The sequence below is a fragment of the Dendrobates tinctorius genome, unplaced genomic scaffold, assembly GCF_039654945.1.
Source record: "Dendrobates tinctorius isolate UK_male_01 unplaced genomic scaffold, ASM3965494v1 ptg000007l, whole genome shotgun sequence".
Classification (NCBI taxonomy): domain Eukaryota; kingdom Metazoa; phylum Chordata; class Amphibia; order Anura; family Dendrobatidae; genus Dendrobates; species Dendrobates tinctorius.
Genome location: NW_027361675.1, coordinates 38,522,564 through 38,545,000, shown reverse-complemented (window position 1 = coordinate 38,545,000; position 22,437 = coordinate 38,522,564). Strand labels below are relative to the sequence as shown.

The following is a 22,437-nucleotide window of genomic DNA, read 5'->3' as shown; positions in this document are numbered from 1 at the left end:
ACCTAGGGGCACACCGGTGGGGTAAGCTCACAGCTGGGTTCTCATTACTCAGCTGTGAATCTATACTTCCTATAAGGCTTTCTGTGGGTTCCCTCTGCGTAGCCACCCCTGTACGATCCCTTATAGCCAGCCTCTGTGCACTATGCCGGGCTCAAGGAAGAGAACCAGGCAGGAATGTTTCTATGCATTCTGCACAGCCTGCAAAGCCACGCTCCCTAGTGGCAGCACGTATCCGCACTGCCGGGTCTGCATCCAGAACTCTGGGTCAGAACCCCAGGGAGTCCCTACTGACGCTTCAGTGTCACAGGCCACGCCGGAATGGGCAACTCAGATGTCTCAGTCTATGTCACAGTCCATAGACAACCTAACTGCTACATTGCTGCAAGCTCTGCAGAGTCGGACCCCGGCTATGGACGGTACACAGCAAACGGACAGCTTGTCTCAGGAACATGCTGCTTCCGACTCTCACAGACGTAAGCGGACTCACAGGTCTCGATCACCTGAGTCGCACTATAGCACAAGGTCGTTCCCCTCTAGGGAGAGACAGCGTCATTCCAGGTCTCCTGGGCAGTCCCCTGCCACAGACAGACAGTGCAATTTACCACAGGGATCCCCCACCACAGAAGACCCCCGCCCCAGGTCGCCCTCCAGGGATCACCTTAGTGAGGCACAGGATTCGGAGGGCATCTGTGACTCCGACTCAGATAATGAAACGGTCAGGTCCGTGGTACCTTCTCCCCCTAGCAATACAGCGCTAGTTGAGGACATAATTTCTTCTATTCATCGGGTGCTAAAAATTCCAGAGTCGCCCCCGGAAGTCCCAAAACATAGGATTTGCTTCGAAAGTGTTCAAAAACCACCTAAGGTCTTCCCTAATCACAATGAGTTTGAGAAAATACTTACCAAACAGTTTGCGCAGCCTGACAAAAAATTCGCTAATCGCAAATATCTGGAAGCGAAGTACCCCTTCCCACAGGAAGACACCAAACAATGGGCAGATCCACCTGAAGTGGACCCTCCGGTTTCTAGGCTAGCAGCGCAGACTTTACTCTCTCTGCCGGATAGCTCAACCCTCAGGGACGCAGCAGACCGGCAAGTAGAACGCATGGCTCGTTCTATTTTCGAAGCGGCAGGCGCCTCTCTGGGCCCTGCGTTTGCTTCAGTTTGGGCAGCCAAGGCCATCCTAGCTTGGGCCAAAAGACTACAGGAGGGTCTTCAGGCTTCAAATCCTGAACTCTCGGACCAAGCGGTCCAGATGGCAGTGGTAGCAGACTACATGATTCATGCAGCCCTGGATTCCGCCAGAGGTGTAGCGGGAATAGCATCAAACGCCATCACGATCCGACGCATCCTCTGGCTGCGAGAATGGAAAGCGGATGCGGCCTCAAAGAAGTCCCTCACGCGACTTCCGTATTCTACTGGTAGACTTTTCGGCGAAAAGTTGGACACCATGATAGCCAATGCCACCGGGGGTAAGAGTACCTCTCTCCCTCAACTAAAACCGAAACGCACGTTCAAACGAAGAAACCAGACGCGATTCCGATCCTTTCGGAATTCCTCGGGCTGGTCCGTTTCGCGCCCAGTGCAAAACCGCAACCGTTCTCCACGCAGAGACAACCCACGGACGCAGCAGCGACCGGACAGGGCTTGGCAGTCGAAAGCAGGCCAAGCGAAACCCAAGGGAGGAAAACCTCAGAACTTCACTTCATCATGACTCGAGACCTCCGGAAGACACCCCACCAGTAGGCGGCCGACTTTTACTCTTTCAGCAAGTCTGGCTGCCTATTACAGAAGACAGGTGGGTCAGGGAAATAGTGTCTTCCGGATACAAGATAGAGTTCACTTCCGTTCCACCGAACCGGTTCTTCCTTTCTGTTCCTCCAACACCACCAGAAAAGGCTCGTGTCTTCCACCAAGCGGTTTCCTCTCTCCTTCAATCAGGAGTTGTGGTGCCGGTTCCCGAGAACGAGAGATTCCGAGGATTCTACTCAAATTTGTTTGTAGTCCCCAAGAAAGGAGGCGGCGTCCGACCCATACTGGACCTAAAACAGCTCAACAATTACGTACGGGTCCGTCATTTCCGAATGGAGTCCCTCCGGTCCATCGTTGCATCCATGGAGCAGGGAGAATTCCTCGCCTCCATAGACATACAGGATGCGTATCTCCACATACCAATTGCTCCCGCCCACCAAAGGTTTCTCAGGTTCGCGGTCAACCAAAACCACTACCAGTTTGTCGCCCTTCCGTTCGGACTCGCCACGGCTCCAAGAACGTTCACCAAAGTCATGGCGGCCACCATGGACGTCCTGCACTCAAGAGGCATTCTAGTCGTCCCGTACCTGGACGACCTCCTCGTCAAGTCTCCCACTTTCAAAGACTGCGAGGTCAGTGTCTCAATCACTCTAGACACTCTGAGTCGCCTGGGATGGCTAGTCAACCTACAGAAATCGTCGACCATCCCAACTCTGACTCTAACATTCCTGGGAATGGTATTCGACACCACCAGGGGCCTGGTGCTCCTTCCCAAGGACAAGACACTGGCCATCCGTCTGGGAGTTCGCACACTCCTTCGCAGTCCTCCTCGATCTCTCCGGTTTGCCATGAGAATCCTCGGCAGGATGGCAGCAGCAATAGAGGCAGTGCCATTTGCCCAGTTTCACCTCAGGGTCCTTCAGCTAGCCATACTCAGATCTTGGGACAGGAACCCCTTCTCCCTCGACAGGGAGTTCAGGTTGACGTCATCGACCAGGAGGTCCCTGCACTGGTGGCTCAAACCAACCTCGCTTACACGAGGGAAGCCATTCCTCTCAGGACAATGGAAGATCCTGACTACCGATGCAAGCCTGACAGGCTGGGGGGCGGTACACCTACATCACAGGGCACAGGGCAAGTGGTCACCGAGGGAAGTGACATTGCCCATCAATGTTCTGGAAATCAGGGCCATTCTCTTGGCACTGAGAGCCTTTCATCACTTGCTTGCAGCCTCGCACATACGGATACAGTCGGACAATGCCATGGCTGTGGCATACGTGAATCACCAAGGCGGGACCCGCAGCGCCCAGGCAATGAGAGAAGTGGCTCATATCCTCCGCTGGGCGGAAGACACAAGGTCGGTTCTTTCTGCGGTACACATTCCGGGTGTAGAAAACTGGGAAGCCGACTTCCTCAGCAGGCAAGGAATGGACTCGGGGGAGTGGTCTCTCCATCCCGAGATTTTTTACCAGATCTGTCAACGATGGGGAACCCCGGATGTGGACCTAATGGCATCCCATCTCAATGCCAAGGTTCCCAATTTCATGGCCAGGACACACGACCCGCGGTCGCTCGGAGCGGATGCCCTGGTCCAGGACTGGTCCCAGTTCCGACTCCTGTACATCTTTCCACCCCTCCCCCTAATAGCCAGGGTCGTGAGGAAGGTCAAGCAAGAGGGAGTTCCGACCATCCTCATCGCGCCAGACTGGCCCAGACGTACTTGGTACGCCGACATCGTCCAACTTACGGCAGACGCCCCCTGGCGTCTACCCGACCGCCACGACCTTCTGTCTCAAGGTCCGTTCTTCCACCAGAATTCAGGGGCCCTCAATTTGACGGCATGGCCCTTGAAACCTGGATTCTAACCCAGGCAGGTTTTTCACCGGCAGTCATTGCAACTATGATCAGGGCAAGGAAGCCTGCCTCTGCCAAGCTCTATTATCGTACCTGGAGAGCCTTCTTTTCTTGGTGCGAATCTCATGGACAAGTCCCACTCCCTTATTACCTCCCGAAGGTACTAGGTTTTCTTCAATCGGGCCTAGATGCCAAGCTATCCTTAAGTTCGCTTAAGAGTCAGGTGTCGGCGCTTTCAGTCCTTTTTCAAAAGCACATTGCTATTAAACCGCAAGTAAGGACTTTCATCCAGGGAGTTTCCCGATTGGTTCCTCCCTACAAACGTCCGATGGATACGTGGGACCTCAATCTGGTCCTGACAGCATTGCAAGCTCCACCCTTCGAACCTCTTAGAGAAGTTCCACTCTCCATTCTGTCTCAGAAAGTGGTTTTTCTAGTGGCTATCACCTCGTTACGCAGAGTGTCGGAATTGTCAGCACTTTCCTGCAGACGACCTTTCCTAGCCTTTCACCAGGACAAGGTGGTTCTCCGCACGGTACCATCCTTCCTTCCGAAGGTTGTGTCCAACTTTCACCTTAACGAAGAGATTTCACTGCCTTCCCTTTGCCCGGTTCCGGTACATAGAGTGGAGAAGGCTCTGCATACGCTTGACCTAGTCAGGGCATTGCGGATTTACGTGTCCAGGACTGCACCTTTCCGGAAATCCGATTCCCTCTTCATTCTTATGGAAGGTAGTCGCAAGGGGTTGCCGGCTTCCAAGGCTACCCTTGCCAGGTGGATCAAGTCCACCATACATGAGGCCTACCGACTTAACAGTTCCCCTCTTCCGGCCGGTATCACGGCACACTCTACACGGGCAGTAGGGGCCTCCTGGGCCATTCGGCATCAGGCTTCGGCACAACAAGTGTGCAAGGCGGCCACTTGGACTAGCCTACACACGTTTACGAAACACTACAGTGTTCATACCCAGTCCTCAGCGGATGCGAGCCTGGGTAGACTGGTTCTGCAGGCGGCAGTACCCCAAGTCTAGGGGACTGTCAGCACAATATTCGTCCACTGCTTCCCACCCAGGGACTGCTTTGGGACGTCCCAAGGTTCTGTGTCCCCCAATTAGGCGACAGAGTAAAGGAGATTTTTGTGTACTCACCGTAAAATCTCTTTCTCTTAGCCTTTAATTGGGGGACACAGCTCCCACCCTGTTGCCCTTACGGGCCGTTGTTTCCTGTTGAGTTCTCATATTGTTCTTGAGCTCGTACATAGTAGCCTTCTTACAGGCATGGTTATGTTATTTGGTTACGTTCCTCCTTATGCTTTGGCACAAAACTGGAGAAGGCTGACGCCGTCCAGGGGTGTATACTGCAGAGGAGGAGCCAAAGTTAATCTTTTTTCAGATTATGCATAGTGTCGCCTCCTAGTGGACAGCAGCATAACACCCAAGGTTCTGTGTCCCCCAATTAAAGGCTAAGAGAAAGAGATTTTACGGTGAGTACACAAAAATCTCCTTTTTAACCCTTCCTAACAAATTAAATCATGTTTCCAAAATTGTGCTGATGTAAAGTAGACATGTGGGAAATGTTGTTTATTAACTATTTTGTGCGATATGGCTCTCTGATTTAACGGCATAAAAATTACGGTAAGCTTGAAAATTGCTACATTTTCAACATTTTGCCAAATTTCCATTTTTTTCATAAATAGACGCAAGTCAGATCGAAGAAATTTTACCACTAACATGAAGTACAATATATGACGAAAAAACAATCTCAGAATCAGAGGGTCCATTGAAGCGTTCCAGAGTTATTTACCTCATAAAGTGACACTTGTCAAAATTGTCTCGGTCACTATGGGGTTAAATGTAGATATATTTGGTATTATATAAATATAAATAATTACCCTGTTTTTGTTTTTAGCTACTAAGATCTGGAGAGACCCTTAGACTTGTGGTGGTTGATTCGGCATGTGCAGTCATATACCCATTATTGGGGGGCAAGCAGACAGAAGGTGGGTTTATTTAATTTCTATTTACATTTCAAGGGTTAGAATTGTGTAAAAAAACATCAGTTTTTACTTTTCCAGGAATGGCTGTTATGATGTATATAGCAAAGGAACTACAAACACTTGCACATGATTTCAGCTTAGCAGTACTGGTAAGTATGGAAAAAGACATTTCTGGGATCCCGGGAGTGGGTTGTCTCTGAGAGATGGTGCATCTAAACATTAATTTGTGGAATGCCTAAAAATCCATGTTGAAATGTGGGTGGTCTTCTAACATAGGTGCTAGACCTTTTTAACGCAATAGGTATATGTAAGAGCACTTCACCCCAAATGATCTGCTTGCAATTAAGATGAAAATAAATAAATAAAATATACCGTGTGTGTGTGTGTATGTATATATATATATATATATATATATATATATATATATATATATATATATATATATATATATATATGTGTGTATATGTATTTTTATTTCATTTCAGATGCAAGCATATCAGTGGGTGTGAAGTGCTCAGCTCAAAAGGCAGCCTGAGTGTGCACAAACAGCAGAGTACGGATTCAATAGAAAGTCTATGAGGAGTACGAATACAATAGAACGCATAGGTTTTCTATTGAATTTGTACTCCGTTCTGTTTGCACTTTCAAGCAGGAGCTTTGGCCCATGTCTTCTGAGGTGCGCACTTTACAAAGGTTTTTTGAGCGATTCATGGTTGTCTCAAGACCCAGGCGCACCAATCTGCTTGCAATTAAGAATAAAAAATGTTAAAACTGTTTTCAAAGGCTTAGTTACTCTTTAAAGGGAATGCGTCATGATTTTTTAAAACGTTTGAACTTTATGTTTAAAAGTTTATTAATAAGTAAGTAAAATTTAAATGATGTGTTGTTTTTTTTTCTAACTTTTTGACTGTTGCTGGAGGTAACCATTGTTGTTTGTTGGTGTGTGAGTTTCAGAGCACAACACTTGCACACCGCAACCGTAGCAGCCCCAAGCCATAGGAGAATGCTCTTGGTGTCTGACCCCATCTCTTATATTGTGGCTGCCTCCGTTGTGAACTGGGCATTCTCCACAATAACATGACTGCTCCGCTCAGATCACAATAATAACCAGTTAGCTGTGAGCACAGGACTGTAACTGTGAGTTTATCCTGTAGTGAGATCACTGGATAAAATAACCGCCGCAGCGCTGGTGCCCGGACCTGGTGAGTGCTCATTACAGTGATCTGACCGCTGCAGTGACATAAGCTCAAATCACAGTTCTTGTCTTTTACCATGAATCTAATCCTATCTTTTGTGACACTGACTGCTTACCTGTGTAATTACTGTGACCTGAGTACTGCAGCTGCAATAATATGATTCCTCCACTCCAACCTCTTCAAAGACCAGTGAACAGCACCAACTAACAGAATCAGCGCTGCCAGAGGTCCTCAATGACACTTTTCACATCTGTATCATATTGCAGTAACCAACAAAATGGCTCTTCATTGTTATCCGAAAATTCATGCTTTCTTATCGTTTTGCAAATGCCAAGAGGGGAGGAGTGACATCGGACACATCAGCAGATCCCACACACTTTTTCTGCAGTCATAATGCAAACTACAGTGGGGAAATAAGTATTTGATACACTGCCAATTTTCCATAGGTTCGCTTTAATTATTTAAAAATCATACTATCAGCTGTTTTGACCGCTATAAGATTCTGACTCTCAAAGACCTGTTATTTTTTCTTTAAGAAGCCCTCCTACTCTGTACTTATTACTTGATTAATTGTACCTGTTTGAACTCTTTACCTGTATAAAAGACCCCTGCACTCTCAATCACACTCCAACCTCTCGACCATGGCCAAGATCAAGAGCTACCTAAGGGTACCGTTACACTTAGCGATGCACCAGCGATCCCGACAACGATATGGATCGCTGGTGCATCGCTAAGTGGTCGCTAGTGAGCTGCGACACAGGCAGATCTCAGCAGCGACATAGCAGGGGTCGGGGGTCGCTACTTGCCTGTCAGACGCGGCGATCCTGACGTCCTCCCGGCCGCGTCCACGCGTCGCTCGTCGGCGCCACAGGAAACTCCCAATGAGAAATGGTCCAGGACGTTCTCGCGCGACCAGCAGCGGGGGAGCCGGTCGGAGGTAAGTATCAGACATAGCGATATCGCTAGCAATATCGCTGCTACATCACAAAATTGGTGACGTTACAGAGATATTGCTAGCGATATCGCTATGTGTAACGGGGGCTTAAGGATGCCAAGGACAAAATTGTAGACCTGCACATGTCTGGAATTGGCTACAGGGCAATAGGCAAGCAGCTTGGTGAGAAAGCAACATCTGTTTGATACACTGCCAATTTTCCAAGTTTTCCTACCTAAAAAGAATGGAAAGGTGTGTTATAATTATCATAGGTACACTTCAACTGTGAGAGGCAGAATCTAAAAATAAAAAAACAGAAAATCCCACAGGTTCGCTTTATTTAAAAATCATACTATCAGCTGTTTTGACCACTATAAGATGCGGCCACTGCCTTTCAGGGCTTATCTACAGCATTCTGTAATGCTGTAGATTAGCCCCCGATGTAACCTGAAAGAGAAGAAAAATAAGTTTTATTATACTCACTCGGGGGGGCGTCCGATCGGTGTCACAGGTCTGGGTCCGGCGTCTCCCATCTTCTTGCGACACCGCCCTCCTGCTTGCTGGCTCCCCAGCATCAGGTCGGATCAAGGGCTTATCTACAGCATTATAGAATGCTGTAAATAAGCCCTGAAAGGCATTGGCTGCATCTTATAGCGGCCAAAACATCTGACAGGGTCCCTTTAAATTGCATTTTATTGCATGAAATAAGTATTTGATCACCTACCAACCAGCAAGAATTCTGACTCTCACAGACCTATTATTTTTTCTGTAAGAAGCCCTCCTACTCTGTACTCATTACTTTATTAATTGTATCTGTTTGAACTCGTTACCTGTATGATAGACCCCTGCACTCTCAATCACACTCCAACCTTTCCACCATGGCCAAGATCAAGAGCTACCTAAGGACGCCACGGACAAAATTGTAGACCTGCACATGTCTGGGATTGGCTACAGGACAATAGGCATGCACCTTGGTGAGAAGGCAACATCTGTTGGCACAATTATTAGAAAATAGAAACACAAGATGACTGTCAATATTCCTCCGTCTGGGACTCCATGCAAGATGGCTGCACGGTGGCTCAGTGGTTAGCACTGCAAGGACAACATTTGCAATGAGTTTGTATATTCTCCCTGTGTTTGCATTGGTTTCCTCCTGGTACTCTGGTTTGCAGCGCTGGAGTCCTGGGTTCAAATCCCACCAAGGACAAAATCTGCAACGAGTTTATGTTCTCCCCTTGCTTGTGTGGGTTTCCTCCGGGTACTCTGGTTTCCTCCCACGTTCCAAAGACCTACCGATTGGGAATTTAGATTGTGAGCCCCATCGGGGACAGTGGTGATAATGTGTGCAAACTGTAAAGCGCTGCGCTATATAAAAATAAAGATTATTATTACTAAGATTATTAAGATCTTTCCTCGTGGGCTAAGGATTAGTCCGAGGAAGGTCAGGAATCAGCCCAGAACTACCTGAACTACCTACCAGAAGAACCTGGTCAATGACCTGAAGACAGCTTGGACCACAGTCTCAAATATTACCTCTAGTAACACTACGCTGTCATGGATTAAAATCCTGTAGGACGCACAAGGTCCCCCAGCTCACGCCAGAACATGTCCAGGCCTGTTTGAAGGTTGCCAATGACCACAAAGTAGCATAAGAACACTGGAGTGATGGTTGTTGGAAATGGGCCTCTATACACCTATGAAGATATTACATTACAAACCAGACGTTTGCAGCTAAAATAGTCATTTACCACATTAACAATGTATGGAGTGTATTTCTGAATCATTTAATGTTAGCTTCATTGGAAAAAAATGTGATTTTCTTTCAAAAATAAGGAAATTTCTAAATGACTCTAAACTTTTGAACGGTAATGTGATTTATTTTTTTTTTTTTAGATTCTGTCTCTTACAGTTGAAGTATTCCTACGATAAAAATTACAGACCTCTCCATTTCTTGTAGGTGGGAAAACTTGCAAAATTGTCACTGTATCAAATACTTGTTTTCCCCACTGTAGCAGTAGACCAGGTTTTCATGGCAAATTTCAGTAGCTCCTCCCCCTAGTGTTTAAATGCTGAAAATATCAAAACTTTATTGATCACTTTTCATATTTTATGCAATTAAACATTTGGTTTTTTTTTTAAATTAAAGCATACTACATGTACATTTTTGAGTAAAAAATGTTTTCTGATTAAATTTTCCTTAAGAACTCACAACCATCTAGATTTGATGGCATCACTTGCTTGCATTTACCTCACTGACAAGATTTACTGCCATTTTTAAACAGGGACTCAGACTGGAGCTGTTACAATAGAAAATTGGTGAAACCAAACGATATGACTGTGTGTTGACAACCCACTCCCACCACAGTGGCCAATGTCTGCACAATTTTCCATAAAACATGCAGTCATTGACCTCCGTAGGTCAACGTGGTTTGCGAACTATGCCATTTAGTTTCACTCTTTATGGTGGTGTCATTCTGATGTTCACATGTGATTAGTGTTGATATGGCTTTCTAGGTGACTAACCACATTACTAAAGATGGATCAGCAGGTTTTCGTCCTGCATTGGGACGCTCATGGAGCTTTGTACCCAGTACCAGAATTCAGATACACAGGGATGAGAGCAACAAGCAGAATGGGAATCGTTTAATGTCATTGGTGAAATCTTCTCGACAGGTGGGAGGATTAAATATTGATATTTGTGCGTTCTGAGTGACCAACTAGTCTTCTCATAAGTGGCATATGTGTAGTAATTAGTGAGCAAATGGTATGGGGAGTTTATTCTGCAGTATTCCGCAGCTTTAACCCCTTAGTGACAGAGCCAATTTGGTACTTAATGACCAAGGCAATTTTTACAATTCTGGCCACGGTCACTTTATGAAGTTATAGCTCTGGGATACTTCAACGGATCCCGATGATGCTGAGATTATTTTTCGTGAGATATTGTACTTCATGTTAGTTGTAAAATTTCTTAGATATGACTTGCGTTTATTTATGAAAATATTGGAAACTTGGCAAAAATTTTAAAAATTTTGCAATTTTCAAACTTTTAATTTTTATGCCCTTAAATCAGAGAGTCAAATGCACAAAATAGTTAATAAGTAACATTTCCCACATGTCTACTTTACAGCAGTACAATATTGGAAATATTTTTTTTGTTAGGACATTATAAGGGTTAAAAGTTGACCAGCGATTTCTAATTTTTCCTACAAAATTTAAAAAAAACATTTTTTTTAGGGACCACTTCACATTTGAAATGAGTTTGGGGGGTCAATATAACAGAAAATACCCAAAAGTGACACCATTCTAAAAATTGCACCCCTCAAGAAGTTTATTAAGCCTTCAGGTGCTTCACGAGAACTAAAGCAATGTGGAAGGAAAAAACGAACAGTTTACTTTTTTCACAAAACTTTGGAACCAAACTTTTTTTTATTTTCACAAGGGTGTCAGGAGAAAATGGACCACAAAATTTGGTGTGCAATTTCTCCTGAGTACCCCATATGTGGGGAAAAGCTACTGTTTGGGTGCATGGCAGGGCTCAGAAGGGAAGAAGCACTGCTTGACTTTTTGAACGCAAAATTGGCTGGAATCAATGGTGACGCCATGTCGCGTTTGGAGACCCCTGATGTACCTAAACAGTGGAAACACCCCAATTCTAACTCCAGCCCTAACTCCAACACACCCCTAACACTAATCCCAACCATAACTAACCACAACCCTAACCCTAACTTTAGCCCCAAGCCCAACTCAATTTAGCCCAACTCTAACCCTAATTGGAAAATGAAAATAAATACATTTCTTTATTTTATTATTTTTACCAAACTAAGGGGTGATAAAGGGGGGTTGGATAATCTTTATTTTTTTTTTATCACAGTGATCAAAATGAACCAGTAGGAAAAATTTCCTATTGTTGCCGGGTGCTCACCGGCAGATCTCGGCGGGCGCACTGCGCATGCACCTGCCATTTTCTCCCGGAAGAGCTCTGAGCTCTGAAAAAGAACAAGGTTTTTGTTTGAAACGCGTAGCCCATTTGTTCCTCATGTAAATTTTACGGTTTCTGGACTATATTTTTTACAATAAATTGGACTTTTTGTGAAGCTGGACCTTTGTTCCACTTTGCTCAGAGAAAAATTAAATCGGAAATCTGACTTTTTTTTTTTTTTGTGGTCGCCGTTATTCAGTGAATAACAGCAATCACAAGAATGGGGTCTGTAAAAACCGAAACGAATCAAAAACCGACTCAGTAGCCGAGACCCAGAGAAATTTTGACCCTGGAGGCGCTATAACCTTATTTCTCAGCACCGTTAAAAAGCGGCGCTGAGGAATAAGTACCCTTAACTGCCGACATTAAAAGGTGTATCGGCGGTCGTTAAGGGGTTGACTCTGTTGTGTCTTTTTATGTTGAGAGACGACATTATAAGACCTAAATGCACCCAAATTATTGTTATTTTTATATGCTGCTATTGCTGTTCTTTTTGGAGTCATTATTGTTTAGTGAAATTCCACATTATCATGTTCATAAGGGCAGTAAGTGTACTCGTTCTCAAGAAAAAGAATTTCAGACTGTGTGTGTATATAGCTATATGTAACCTAATATATTTCTTATGTTTTAGCCCACTAATTTACAGGTGGAAGTTGAGATTGGACTTTATGGAATATTAGAGGAGAATGTGAGCACAGCTTGTGGATTGTAATTTCATCAGGACTTTCCAATCAGACTTGACAAATTACTATTTGAAGCACTCCTATGGACAAATGACATGGAAACCTATTGTTTTGTTGAACTCATTTTTGACTTGCATAATTTTTTCTTCTGACTGTAGGAACACGCTGCCTTAATCCTGATTGTTGGGTATTTGCTAACACTGTGAGTACTATGCAGCACTTCATAAGAAATGTAGAATTGGGACCAAAGTAAGCTAAATGCTCATACATTAGTTGCCTATTAACTTAAGTGGCATGGCGTCGTGTAGCCAGTTTTGACTTCAGCACCCTTTCTAATAAAGGTCATTCTACATTGTTCTACATTCTTCTAAATTGGTCTGAGTTAGCTTATTTACACCAACAGATATTTTTGTCTTTTTATCTCTTGTAATCATCGTAAAATAAAACTCTCCCATTCTTTATAATGAAATGGTCTTTCAGGTATCTGCTTATATGTTACCTTCATATGTTTAGCAGAGAGATTTAAAAAAAAAATTCAGATCAATTTTCCAGCAGCTGAGTCAGATTTCAATAAGATCAAATGAGCATTAAAGGTGCCGTCACACTAAACGATGCACCAGCAATCCCGACAACGATATGACCTTGTCAGGATCGCTGGTGCCTCACTATATGATCGCTGGTGAGCTGTCTAACAGGTAGACACATCAGCGATCAGGACCAGCGAGGACACTGGTATCCAAGGTAAATATCGGGTAACTAAGCGCGCGCATCACTTAGTTACCCGCTGTGTACCTTGGATACCAGCTCCCAGTGCGAGCACGCAGGTATCCAAGGTACACAGTGGGTAACTAAGCGACGCGCACGCGCGCTTAGTTACCCGATATTTACCTTGGATACCAGCTCCCAGCGTCTGCTTACAGCGCTGGGAGCTTGCTGATCGTTGGTCTCCCGCTGCCACACAATATCCAGCGGGGAGCCGGGTCGGAGGTAAGTGTCACATGTAGCAAGATCGCTACCGATATCGCTGTTGCATCACAAAATCGGTGACGCCTTAGCGATGTCGCTAGCGATCTCGTTATGTGTGACGGGGACTTTAGAGACTCCAAGTTTGGCCTAGTTAGATAGAAATTGGTCAGATATCAGGAATTCTGCCAAGTGCTCCTGTGTTCCATTTGAGAGAGCCCCTGCTAGACATCTTTGATGACAGCTTATCTCAAGAGAACAAAAGGATTGTACGAAAATCAAATATACCGGATCCTTATCTCATCCAAAATTATCTGTTGGGCGCCCTATGCACATTAAAACAATATCTACAAGTTCAGCCAATGTGTATGATGGTCTTAAGAATGGTTTGGTTGTCTTAAACTTCACCATCCAAGCTTATTTTAAAGTCAAGATATTAGATGTCAGGCACCACCAGTAGATTGGTTGAAGGAAATGCAGAAAGATTCTCTTTTAAATTCACATTATGCCAGCAGTCCACATCGCCTTCTTGTATTTACACCTTATTGCATATTCTTCAATTTATATTTGAGGTTGACAAGACACACTTTTTAGTGTCAAGCGTATGGAATGACTTGTATAACATATGAAGTCATTGTATTTGTGCTTCATTTATGTTTTTTTGATTAGTAATATTTTTAAGATTAAAAGAACATTTTTTTCTGCAACTTGTTTATTAAGTAAATAGATATCAGGTAATATTTCTAATTGTGTTTAGATGCTTAATACAATACACATTTTTACAATCCTTTTATGCTAAATTTATTACTCCTAACCTTTTTTTTTTTATTAAGCCTCTTCACTACGTTTTTTGTTAAAAGGACCAAAACTATAAAAAAACAGAGGCGTTTTATCATTACAAGCACACAAACCAGAGAGCTGCCGGAGAAGGCATGTGGCAGAAGAAATAAAACTCCTTGGCTGGCTGAGCACAAGGGTTTTTTTCCCCACCAGCCTCAGTCCTTTGTGTACAGTCAGCTAAGAAGAAGATTAATATATTTTTCTGTCATAGCCCTTTTCAGGTAGCTTTGGTATATGTGCTTCTGATACAACTCCTCTGTCAGTTGCGACACAGGTTTTTATAGACTGCAACCTGTCTTGACGTGGCTAGGACTGGCTGCTGTTTGAATTACGTGGGTATTATATCTTTTTTTTTTTTTTTTTTTTTTTTTACTTTCAAGCTCTATAAACAAAGGGATCACCTCTAAGGGCAGAGACACACTGGCGAACTTTTAGTCCGAGAATCGGATCGTAAACTTGCCCTGGCCGGCACCTCTCCTGACCTGAACTTGACAGCTGCATAGTAATCCATCACGCTGTCATGCTAAATAATTATTATTTATTATTTTTAGTTATTTTTTTGTCACTATTCACATTTTTCCCCTTCTCATCCGGGTTTGTCTGTGGGTTATATGCTCAAGTGCGCATGTCTGCGGTCTGTGTACTTGGAGCATTGCCGGTGGCGCCTTGTTGTGACGTTTGGGTGCCAGTGACGTCATTGCGACGCCTCCTGACACGCGGCGCCATGTTAGTCGCTGCTGGTGATGCAATTTCCGGGACGCAGGACCGGATACATGCGCCGTTAATGAGCACCTGCTGATGGGGTATTTAACCCTGACCCACCACACAAAACATCACCGCACCTTGAGAAAGAGGCGACACACGCGTCGGTGGCGGCGCTGCACTTGTCCTGGTTTGATGATGGGTAGGCATATTTATATTGGATAATGGGTTTTTTTCATTCAGTGTGCGCACCTGTTTGTGACCTCCTCTAACTTTTAGAGTCCTTCATAATTGGCCCATCACCATTAAATGCACTAAGCACTTTATATTTTGTCTTGGACAAAAGCAGCTTCTAGTACCCTGATCCTTTTGTCATGTATTTTATATGTTATGTCAGTAAAAATTGATGTGATTAATAAATTGTACCTTTATTTACATTGGACGTGTACTCCATTTTTTTCTGTGCAATATGCTATGCAGGAGTGTCCACTCTAGATCCCCTTTTAATGGCCTGTCACACTAAGCGATATCGCTAGCAATATCGCTATAACGTCACTGGTTTTTGTGACGTTATAGCGATATTGCTAGCGATATCGCTATGTGTGATACATCAGTACTACATAGTGCATGACTTATCTGGGGGTCTTCATGTTTGTGTTCCATTTGGTTTTGTTATATATGCTTGCTGTCTGTGTTTTCACAGTTACCATTAAGGAACACATGGATTTTCGTGACCGCGAGAAAGCGTGGCAGACTGAACTTGATAAAGTATTTAATGAAGAATCTGGTATTAATACTTATTGTAAAATATAAAGAGCTACTCAATAAACGCATGCGATTGTGGTGGAATAAGGCATTCATGGATAAATACCTAGTCTGTGGCCTCATACCAAGAGGTTTACGGATACAGGTATTTCCATCTTTTAATATCAGTGATAGTGACTTTGTTAATCAATGGGAGGATGCTGCCTCTACATGTTCAAGAAAATATATGGAGTTATTATCCAAGTATAATGAAAAACAGCTCAAAGAATTGGATGTGGATATTGGATCAATACAGGATGAGATCAATAAAGGTCTCACTAGTGAGATGGTGACTAAGGTTAAAATGGAGGTGGATGTATCTTTGAAAAAATGGGAAACAGAGATTGTTCAGAGAAAAACTAAAAAAATATCAACGTGATTTGGTTGATTGACAACAAGATCGGGTTTGTAGATGGAGAGTAAGCCAAACCAATAATAACAGAAATTCCATAAGAGGAAGATCCACCTCTGTGTCATCGGTCTCATCCATGGAGGAGTCCACTAATTGTCCGGATGGTGTAAGATCTCTTTGGGAGAGGAGGGATCATGTGAGAGATGGACGGTGGAAAAATGGAAAATCTAATAAAAGGAAAATAGCTACTTCACCCAAAGGAGATAAAAAGGCTCGTACCAATACGTTGGAGGTAATTAACCTCTCATTGCGTGATCTCTCTGATCTACATAAAAATGTGTTGCAACTTGGTTTGTCTTTCTCTCCTGTAAGTAACTTTGACTATTTTACAGCGATAAAAGACCTCCACCTGTTTTCCCGAAAGATCGTCCTTAGAAGATTACACTTACGCCCCTTGCCAGACCAAGGATTTTCAGTCACAGAAGTTGAGGCTTTACATACTCTGGAAGAGTTGGAGAGTGAATCTAATAAAGATTTGGCAAGTGTACCATTACCTCCTATAACAGCTAGATGTACCACATTCCCCCCATTGTAATTATGTCCTCAAGTGGAGATCTTTGCAAGATTGGTAACAGAAGATCTTAAAACAATTAACAATTATAAAAAAGTGATTTAACTCCGCAACAAAGACAAGCTCTACATGAAATTAAGAGCTGGGATGACATAGTGATAAAACCTGCAGACAAGGGGGGAAACGTGGTGCTCTGGCCTGTGGATAAATATGAGGAGGCTTTGAGACAACTGAAGAACAAGGAAACCTATTCCCAGTTGACAAATAGTCCTCTCAATACATTTGAGTCAATTACATAATATCCTTGAAATGGCATATGAAAGGGGAATTATAACAAAAAAAGTGTTAAATGGTCTTTTGGTTCGTACTCCAGTTGTCCCTACTTTTTACCTTCTCCCCAAGGTCCACAAGGATCCTGTCTCTCCTCCTGGATGTCCTATTGTGTCTGGCATGGGGGGGCTATGTGACCCGGCCTGTAAATTTATTGAAAATTATTTACATCCACAGGTCGAGACACTGCCCTCCTATGTCAGAGACACAAATGACATTCTTAGGAGACTGGATAGTCTGTTTGTGGATGTGGATATGACTTTGGTGGCAGCCGATGTAGAATCATTGTATACCAATATTCGCCATGAGGATGGATTGAGGGCATCCAGATTTTTCCTGGAAACAAGCAATTTGGATCCAGACATGCGTGAGCTGGTGTTGGAGTTGTTGGAGTTCATCCTTACCCATAATTTTTTTACTTTTAAGGATCGATACTTTTTACAGAGGCAGGGCACTGCAATGGGGGCGGCGTGTGCGCCTTCTTATGCAAATCTATTTTTGGGATACTGGGAACGTGAGGTGTTCTCGGATGGCTCACACACCGCTCCCCAAATTGTAGGATGGTTTAGGTATATTGATGACATCCTTTTCATCTGGCAGGGCCCTGTCTCTGAGTTACATGATTTTATGGGGGGCTGAACCGAAACGACTCCAACATCCATCTCACGTATGTTTTTCACCATCGCCAGATTACATTTCTTGATGTATTGTTGAAAGTACAGGATGATGGGTATATTCATACGGATCTAAATAGAAAGGAGACTTCTGTGAATGCCCTCTTACACACATCCTCGTCGCATCCGCATTCCACGATCAGATCAATTCCAGTCAGACAATTTCTTCGTGCCAGGAGGATATGTACCACCGAGGCCTTGTTTGAGGCACAAGCTGTGGACCTTGGGGAGAGATTCTCACAGAGAGAGTATAGCAGGAGATGTATAAGGAAGGGATATTGGCGAGCCAAAAAGGCTTCTAGGACAGATCTTTTGGCAAACAGGTGGAGATCACCTAAAAGTAAAACTGATGGAGAGGTAAGATATATATCAACTTATAACCATAGGTGGGACATGATGAGATCAATCCTGAATAGACATTGGGCGGTCCTAAAAACAGATCCTATTCTAAGTGAATGTCTTCCTGATCGCCCTCTTATGACTGCACGGAGGTGCAATACCCTAAAGGACATGTTAGTTAAAAGTCATTATGTCTGCAAGAAACCAGTTTTATGAAACTGGTTTCACCAGTTTTATGAGTTTTAGCTCATTTTTATAAACTGTCTTGTGTTTTGTGCTGTTATATTTATTTATGTTACTCATTGTTTTGTATTGTATCTTTATATTAGTATGGTCTCGTGATTGGATTGTACATTACCATGACGTTTGAGTTGAAGATCTGGTGGGATTATTGGTGTAATTTTCATGGCTCTAAGGACGAATCAAGATGTGATGAAGCAGAACTTTTTATATTTCTATTATATCATAATGTAGTGCACATATTTGTATATAATTGGCATAATTCTTGATAAGCACTGTATATATTTAATATTTACATTCTAGTGAATGTCACAATGTTCACTGTTTAGAATTTTATGTATTTTTCTTTTACATTTTTTTTTTTTACTTTTTATTTTTTTTTCCCCTCATTATTAATGCTTATGCACTATTAATTGATATACACTGATATATGATATGCAGTGTCTTTTGATATTACATACACAGTTTTATTTTTTGTCACTATTCACACTTTTCCCCTTCTCATCCGGGTTTGTCTGTGGGTTATATGCTCAAGTGCGCATGTCTGCGGTCTGTGTCCTTGGAGCATTGCCGGTGGCGCTTTTTTGTGACGTTTGCGTGCCAGTGACATCATTGCGACGCCTCCTGACACGCAGCGCCATGTTGGTCGCTGCTGGTGATGCAATTTCCGGGACGCAGGACCGGATACATGCGCCGTTAATGAGCACCTGCTGATAGGGTATTTAACCCTGACCCACCACACAAAACATCACCGCACCTTGAGAAAGAGGCGAAACGCGCGTCGGTGGCGGCGCTGCACTTGTCCTGGTTTGATGATGGGTAAGCATATTTATATTGGATAATGGGGTTTTTTCATTCAGTGTGCGCACCTGTTTGTGACCTCCTCTAACTTTTAGAGTCCTTCATAATTGGCCCATCACCATCAAATGCACTAAGCACTTTATATTTTGTCATGTATTTTATATGTTATGTCAGTAAAAATTGATGTGATTAATAAATTGTACCTTTATTTACATTGGACGTGTACTCCATTTTTTTCTGTGCAATATGCTATGCAGGAGTGTCCACTCTAGATCCCCTTTTAGTCAGTACTACATAGTGCATGACTTATCTGGGGTCTTTATGTTTGTGTTCCATATGGTTTTGTTATATATCACTTGCTGCTTTTGTAAGCTTGCCCACTGACAAATGCGTGAACAGTCTATAACTTTAAGGGTAGGTGCAGTGCACCAAAACTCCTCCTGACGTGTGCAAATTTTATCGTCAACTACAAAAAACATCTGACTGCTGTGCTTGCCAACAAGGGTTTTGTCACCAAGTATTAAGTCTTGTTTGCCAGAGGTATCACTGCAAAATGCAAATCAATTTATATAATTTATACAATGTGATTTTATTTTTGATATTCTGTCTCTCAATTTTAAAATTAACCTACCCTTAAAATTATAGACTGTTCATGTCTTTGTCAGTGGGCAAACTTACAAAATCAGCAAGGGATCAAATAATTATTACCTTCACTGTACATAATACTGACCACAATACACATCCATCCATACACATTTGGCTAGTTTCACACTAGCGTATTTTTGTGCTGCGTTTCGAGCGCACATCAAACGCATAAAAGAAACGCTTACAAACGATTGTAAACGCAGCATTTTTTTGTAACATAATCGTGCGCGGTAAGCCAAAAAAACGCAGCGATTATATGCGTTTGTAAGCGTTTTGCATGCGTTTGCGTGGTTATTGCGCATAATGTCACAATCACAGGATTAAAAATCATTGACCAATTAGTGACTCATACTCCACTAATTGGACAGCAGTGGTCGTGTGTTATTGGAAATCCTTATCTAGACCCAGTTTACAGCTATTCTTCACAGTTGCTTGCTGTTTTGATTGAAGACATGGATCTGCGCTGGAAGTGCTTTCACTTCAACTTGGATCTGGACATCAGGATGACTCAAGCTTACGCAGTTGCTTGCCATGAACAAAGGGAGAGAGAGAGACAGCGAAGACAGCAGCGTCGGCGTTTGTGGATTCATGCTATTGTTGAACTCCGGGAGAGCCGTGGAGCGTACCACACCCTCTACAGCGAGCTACCGGCAAACCCGGATAAATTTACGGATGACCCAACAAAGCTTCATGTATTTACTTGGTCGTGTACAAGATGTTATCCGTAGACAGGACACACCACTCCGTCATGCGATTCCTCCCGAGGAACGGCTCTTGGTCACATTACGGTACGTAATATAGCATAACCACTGACTGCATAATATTATTTGTTCTTTGATGTACTGTTATATTCTGGCAGAATTCTTGATCTGCCATGTACTTAACAAAAGTATGCTGCATTGTTTTGAGGCCATTTTTTAAAGAAAAGGATGCATATTTACTGATTGGTGTGCCCTTTTTTGGGGGTTTTTTGTTGTGTTAAAAATCCCTATACACAAATATAAATTCTTGTTTCTTTGTGTCCCAGTTTCCTGGCTACTGGGGAGACCCTGTCTTCTCTGCACTTCCAGTTCCGTCTTGGTATATCCACCTTGTCTGGAATAGTTGCGGACACCTGCCGGGCTTTGTGGGACGTTCTCTGTCCAGAATTTATGCCTCTGCCCACTGTGGAAAAGTGGCTTGAAAAAGCAGAAAGATTCTGGACAGTCTGCAATTTCCCTAATTCTTTGGGTGCGGTGGATGGGAAGCACATCAGGATTATAAAACCCAAGAGAACTGGATCAGAGTACTACAACTATAAAAAGTACTTCTCTCCACAGCCATTAAAACTAGAAACTGTGGATGAGGTGGTGAAGGCCTGTGTTCTACACAATTTTGTGATGGCTAGAGAGCACCCTAATTTTGAACTAGATGATTCCTTACCTGAATTTAATCAGCACCCTCTACGGTCATCCGTTGAAGTAGGACAAATGAGGGACCAATTTGCGGCATACTTCACCTCTGATGTTGGACGGGTGGCCTGGCAAGATCAAATGGTGTAACCAAATTTGTATGTGTTGTGTATGTTAATAAACAGCCAGTGTTTATACCTCTATTGTTTTTTTCTACAAATTTCAAAGTATGATACAAGGGCAAGGTCATGAACATATGACGTGTATTTTCTACATCATCTCAGTTTCTAAACACACATTAGAGGATGAAGTTATTTTAGAAGGTCTATCTATAATAACCTTGTATTGTATTCCAAACAGTTAAATGATGTTAAAAAACAACATAGTAGATTAACTTATAAGGATACTAATCAAGGTAAAGGCCCCGTCACACATGACGATTTACCAGCGATCCCGACAACGATATCAACGTGTCAGGATCGCTGGTAAGTCGCTATGTGATCGCTGGTGAGCTGTCAGACAGCTTCACCAGCGATTAGCACAGCGATGCCGAGCGCGCGGCATCGCTGTGTACTGTTAGTTACCAGCGCGCTGATGCAGGCAGCTGGTAACTAACGTACACATCAGGTATCGAAGGGACGTGCGTCCCTTGGATACCCGATGTGTACGTTAGTTACCAGGTACCTGCATCAGCGCGCTTCGTAACTAATGTACACATCGGGTATCCAAGGGACGCACGTCCCTTGGATACCCGATGTGTACATTAGTTACCAGCTGATCGCTGGGCTCCCGCCGGTCACACGCAGCGATGCATGCTGGCCAGCGGGAGCCCAGCGACCAAAGAAATGTCCTGGGCTTTCCTGCAGCGATTAGCGATACCGGCAGGGGGGCCGGTCGCTGATCGCTGTCACACTCAGCAATCTCGCTGGTGAGATCGCTGTTGTGTCACAAAACTTGTGCCTCAGCAGCGATCTCGCTAGCGAGATCGCTATGTGTGACTGGGCCTCAACAATAGATAGACCTTGCAATCAACACCATCCTCTATTACGTCTTACCAGATAAGACACTGAGGGCATGTAAAAAATGCACGTCATAGATTTTGTTTTTTTGCAAATGCATATCTCCCAGATTGGCACATGAAACGTGTCATTTCTCGAGATGTGTTCACAAAAAAGCAAACTGTACGGCGCAGTTTGTGTAGGCGGCGAAAGACACATTAACCAAACATTCTTTGAACACAAAATATTCAATATTTTTTTTTTTAAATTAATTTCCCTTTGAAGGACGTTTGGGCGAAGAGTTGGATACTTTGGGGGTGTGGAGAGAGGAGGAATGGCTGGAAACTGAGGAAGGGGTTCTAGGTGAAGGTGCTACTAAATTACTGGGGGAAGG

General features: G+C 43.6%; 1 protein-coding gene across 4 annotated transcripts in view; it reads left to right on the top strand.

Annotated features, from left to right (window-relative positions):
* RAD51D (RAD51 paralog D) overlaps positions 1-15,335 on the top strand; it is a 60,827-nt gene extending 45,492 nt beyond the window's left edge. For all 4 annotated transcript variants that reach the window (XM_073573581.1, XM_073573553.1, XM_073573571.1 and 1 more), the window contains 4 exons: positions 5,514-5,604; positions 5,680-5,750; positions 10,246-10,404; positions 12,342-15,335. In XM_073573581.1, the coding sequence (XP_073429682.1) occupies positions 5,514-5,604; positions 5,680-5,750; positions 10,246-10,404; positions 12,342-12,422 (402 nt within the window). In that variant the 3' untranslated portion in view covers positions 12,423-15,335. The remainder of the gene's footprint in view (positions 1-5,513; positions 5,605-5,679; positions 5,751-10,245; positions 10,405-12,341) is intronic.
* Positions 15,336-22,437: the final 7,102 nt, after the last annotated feature.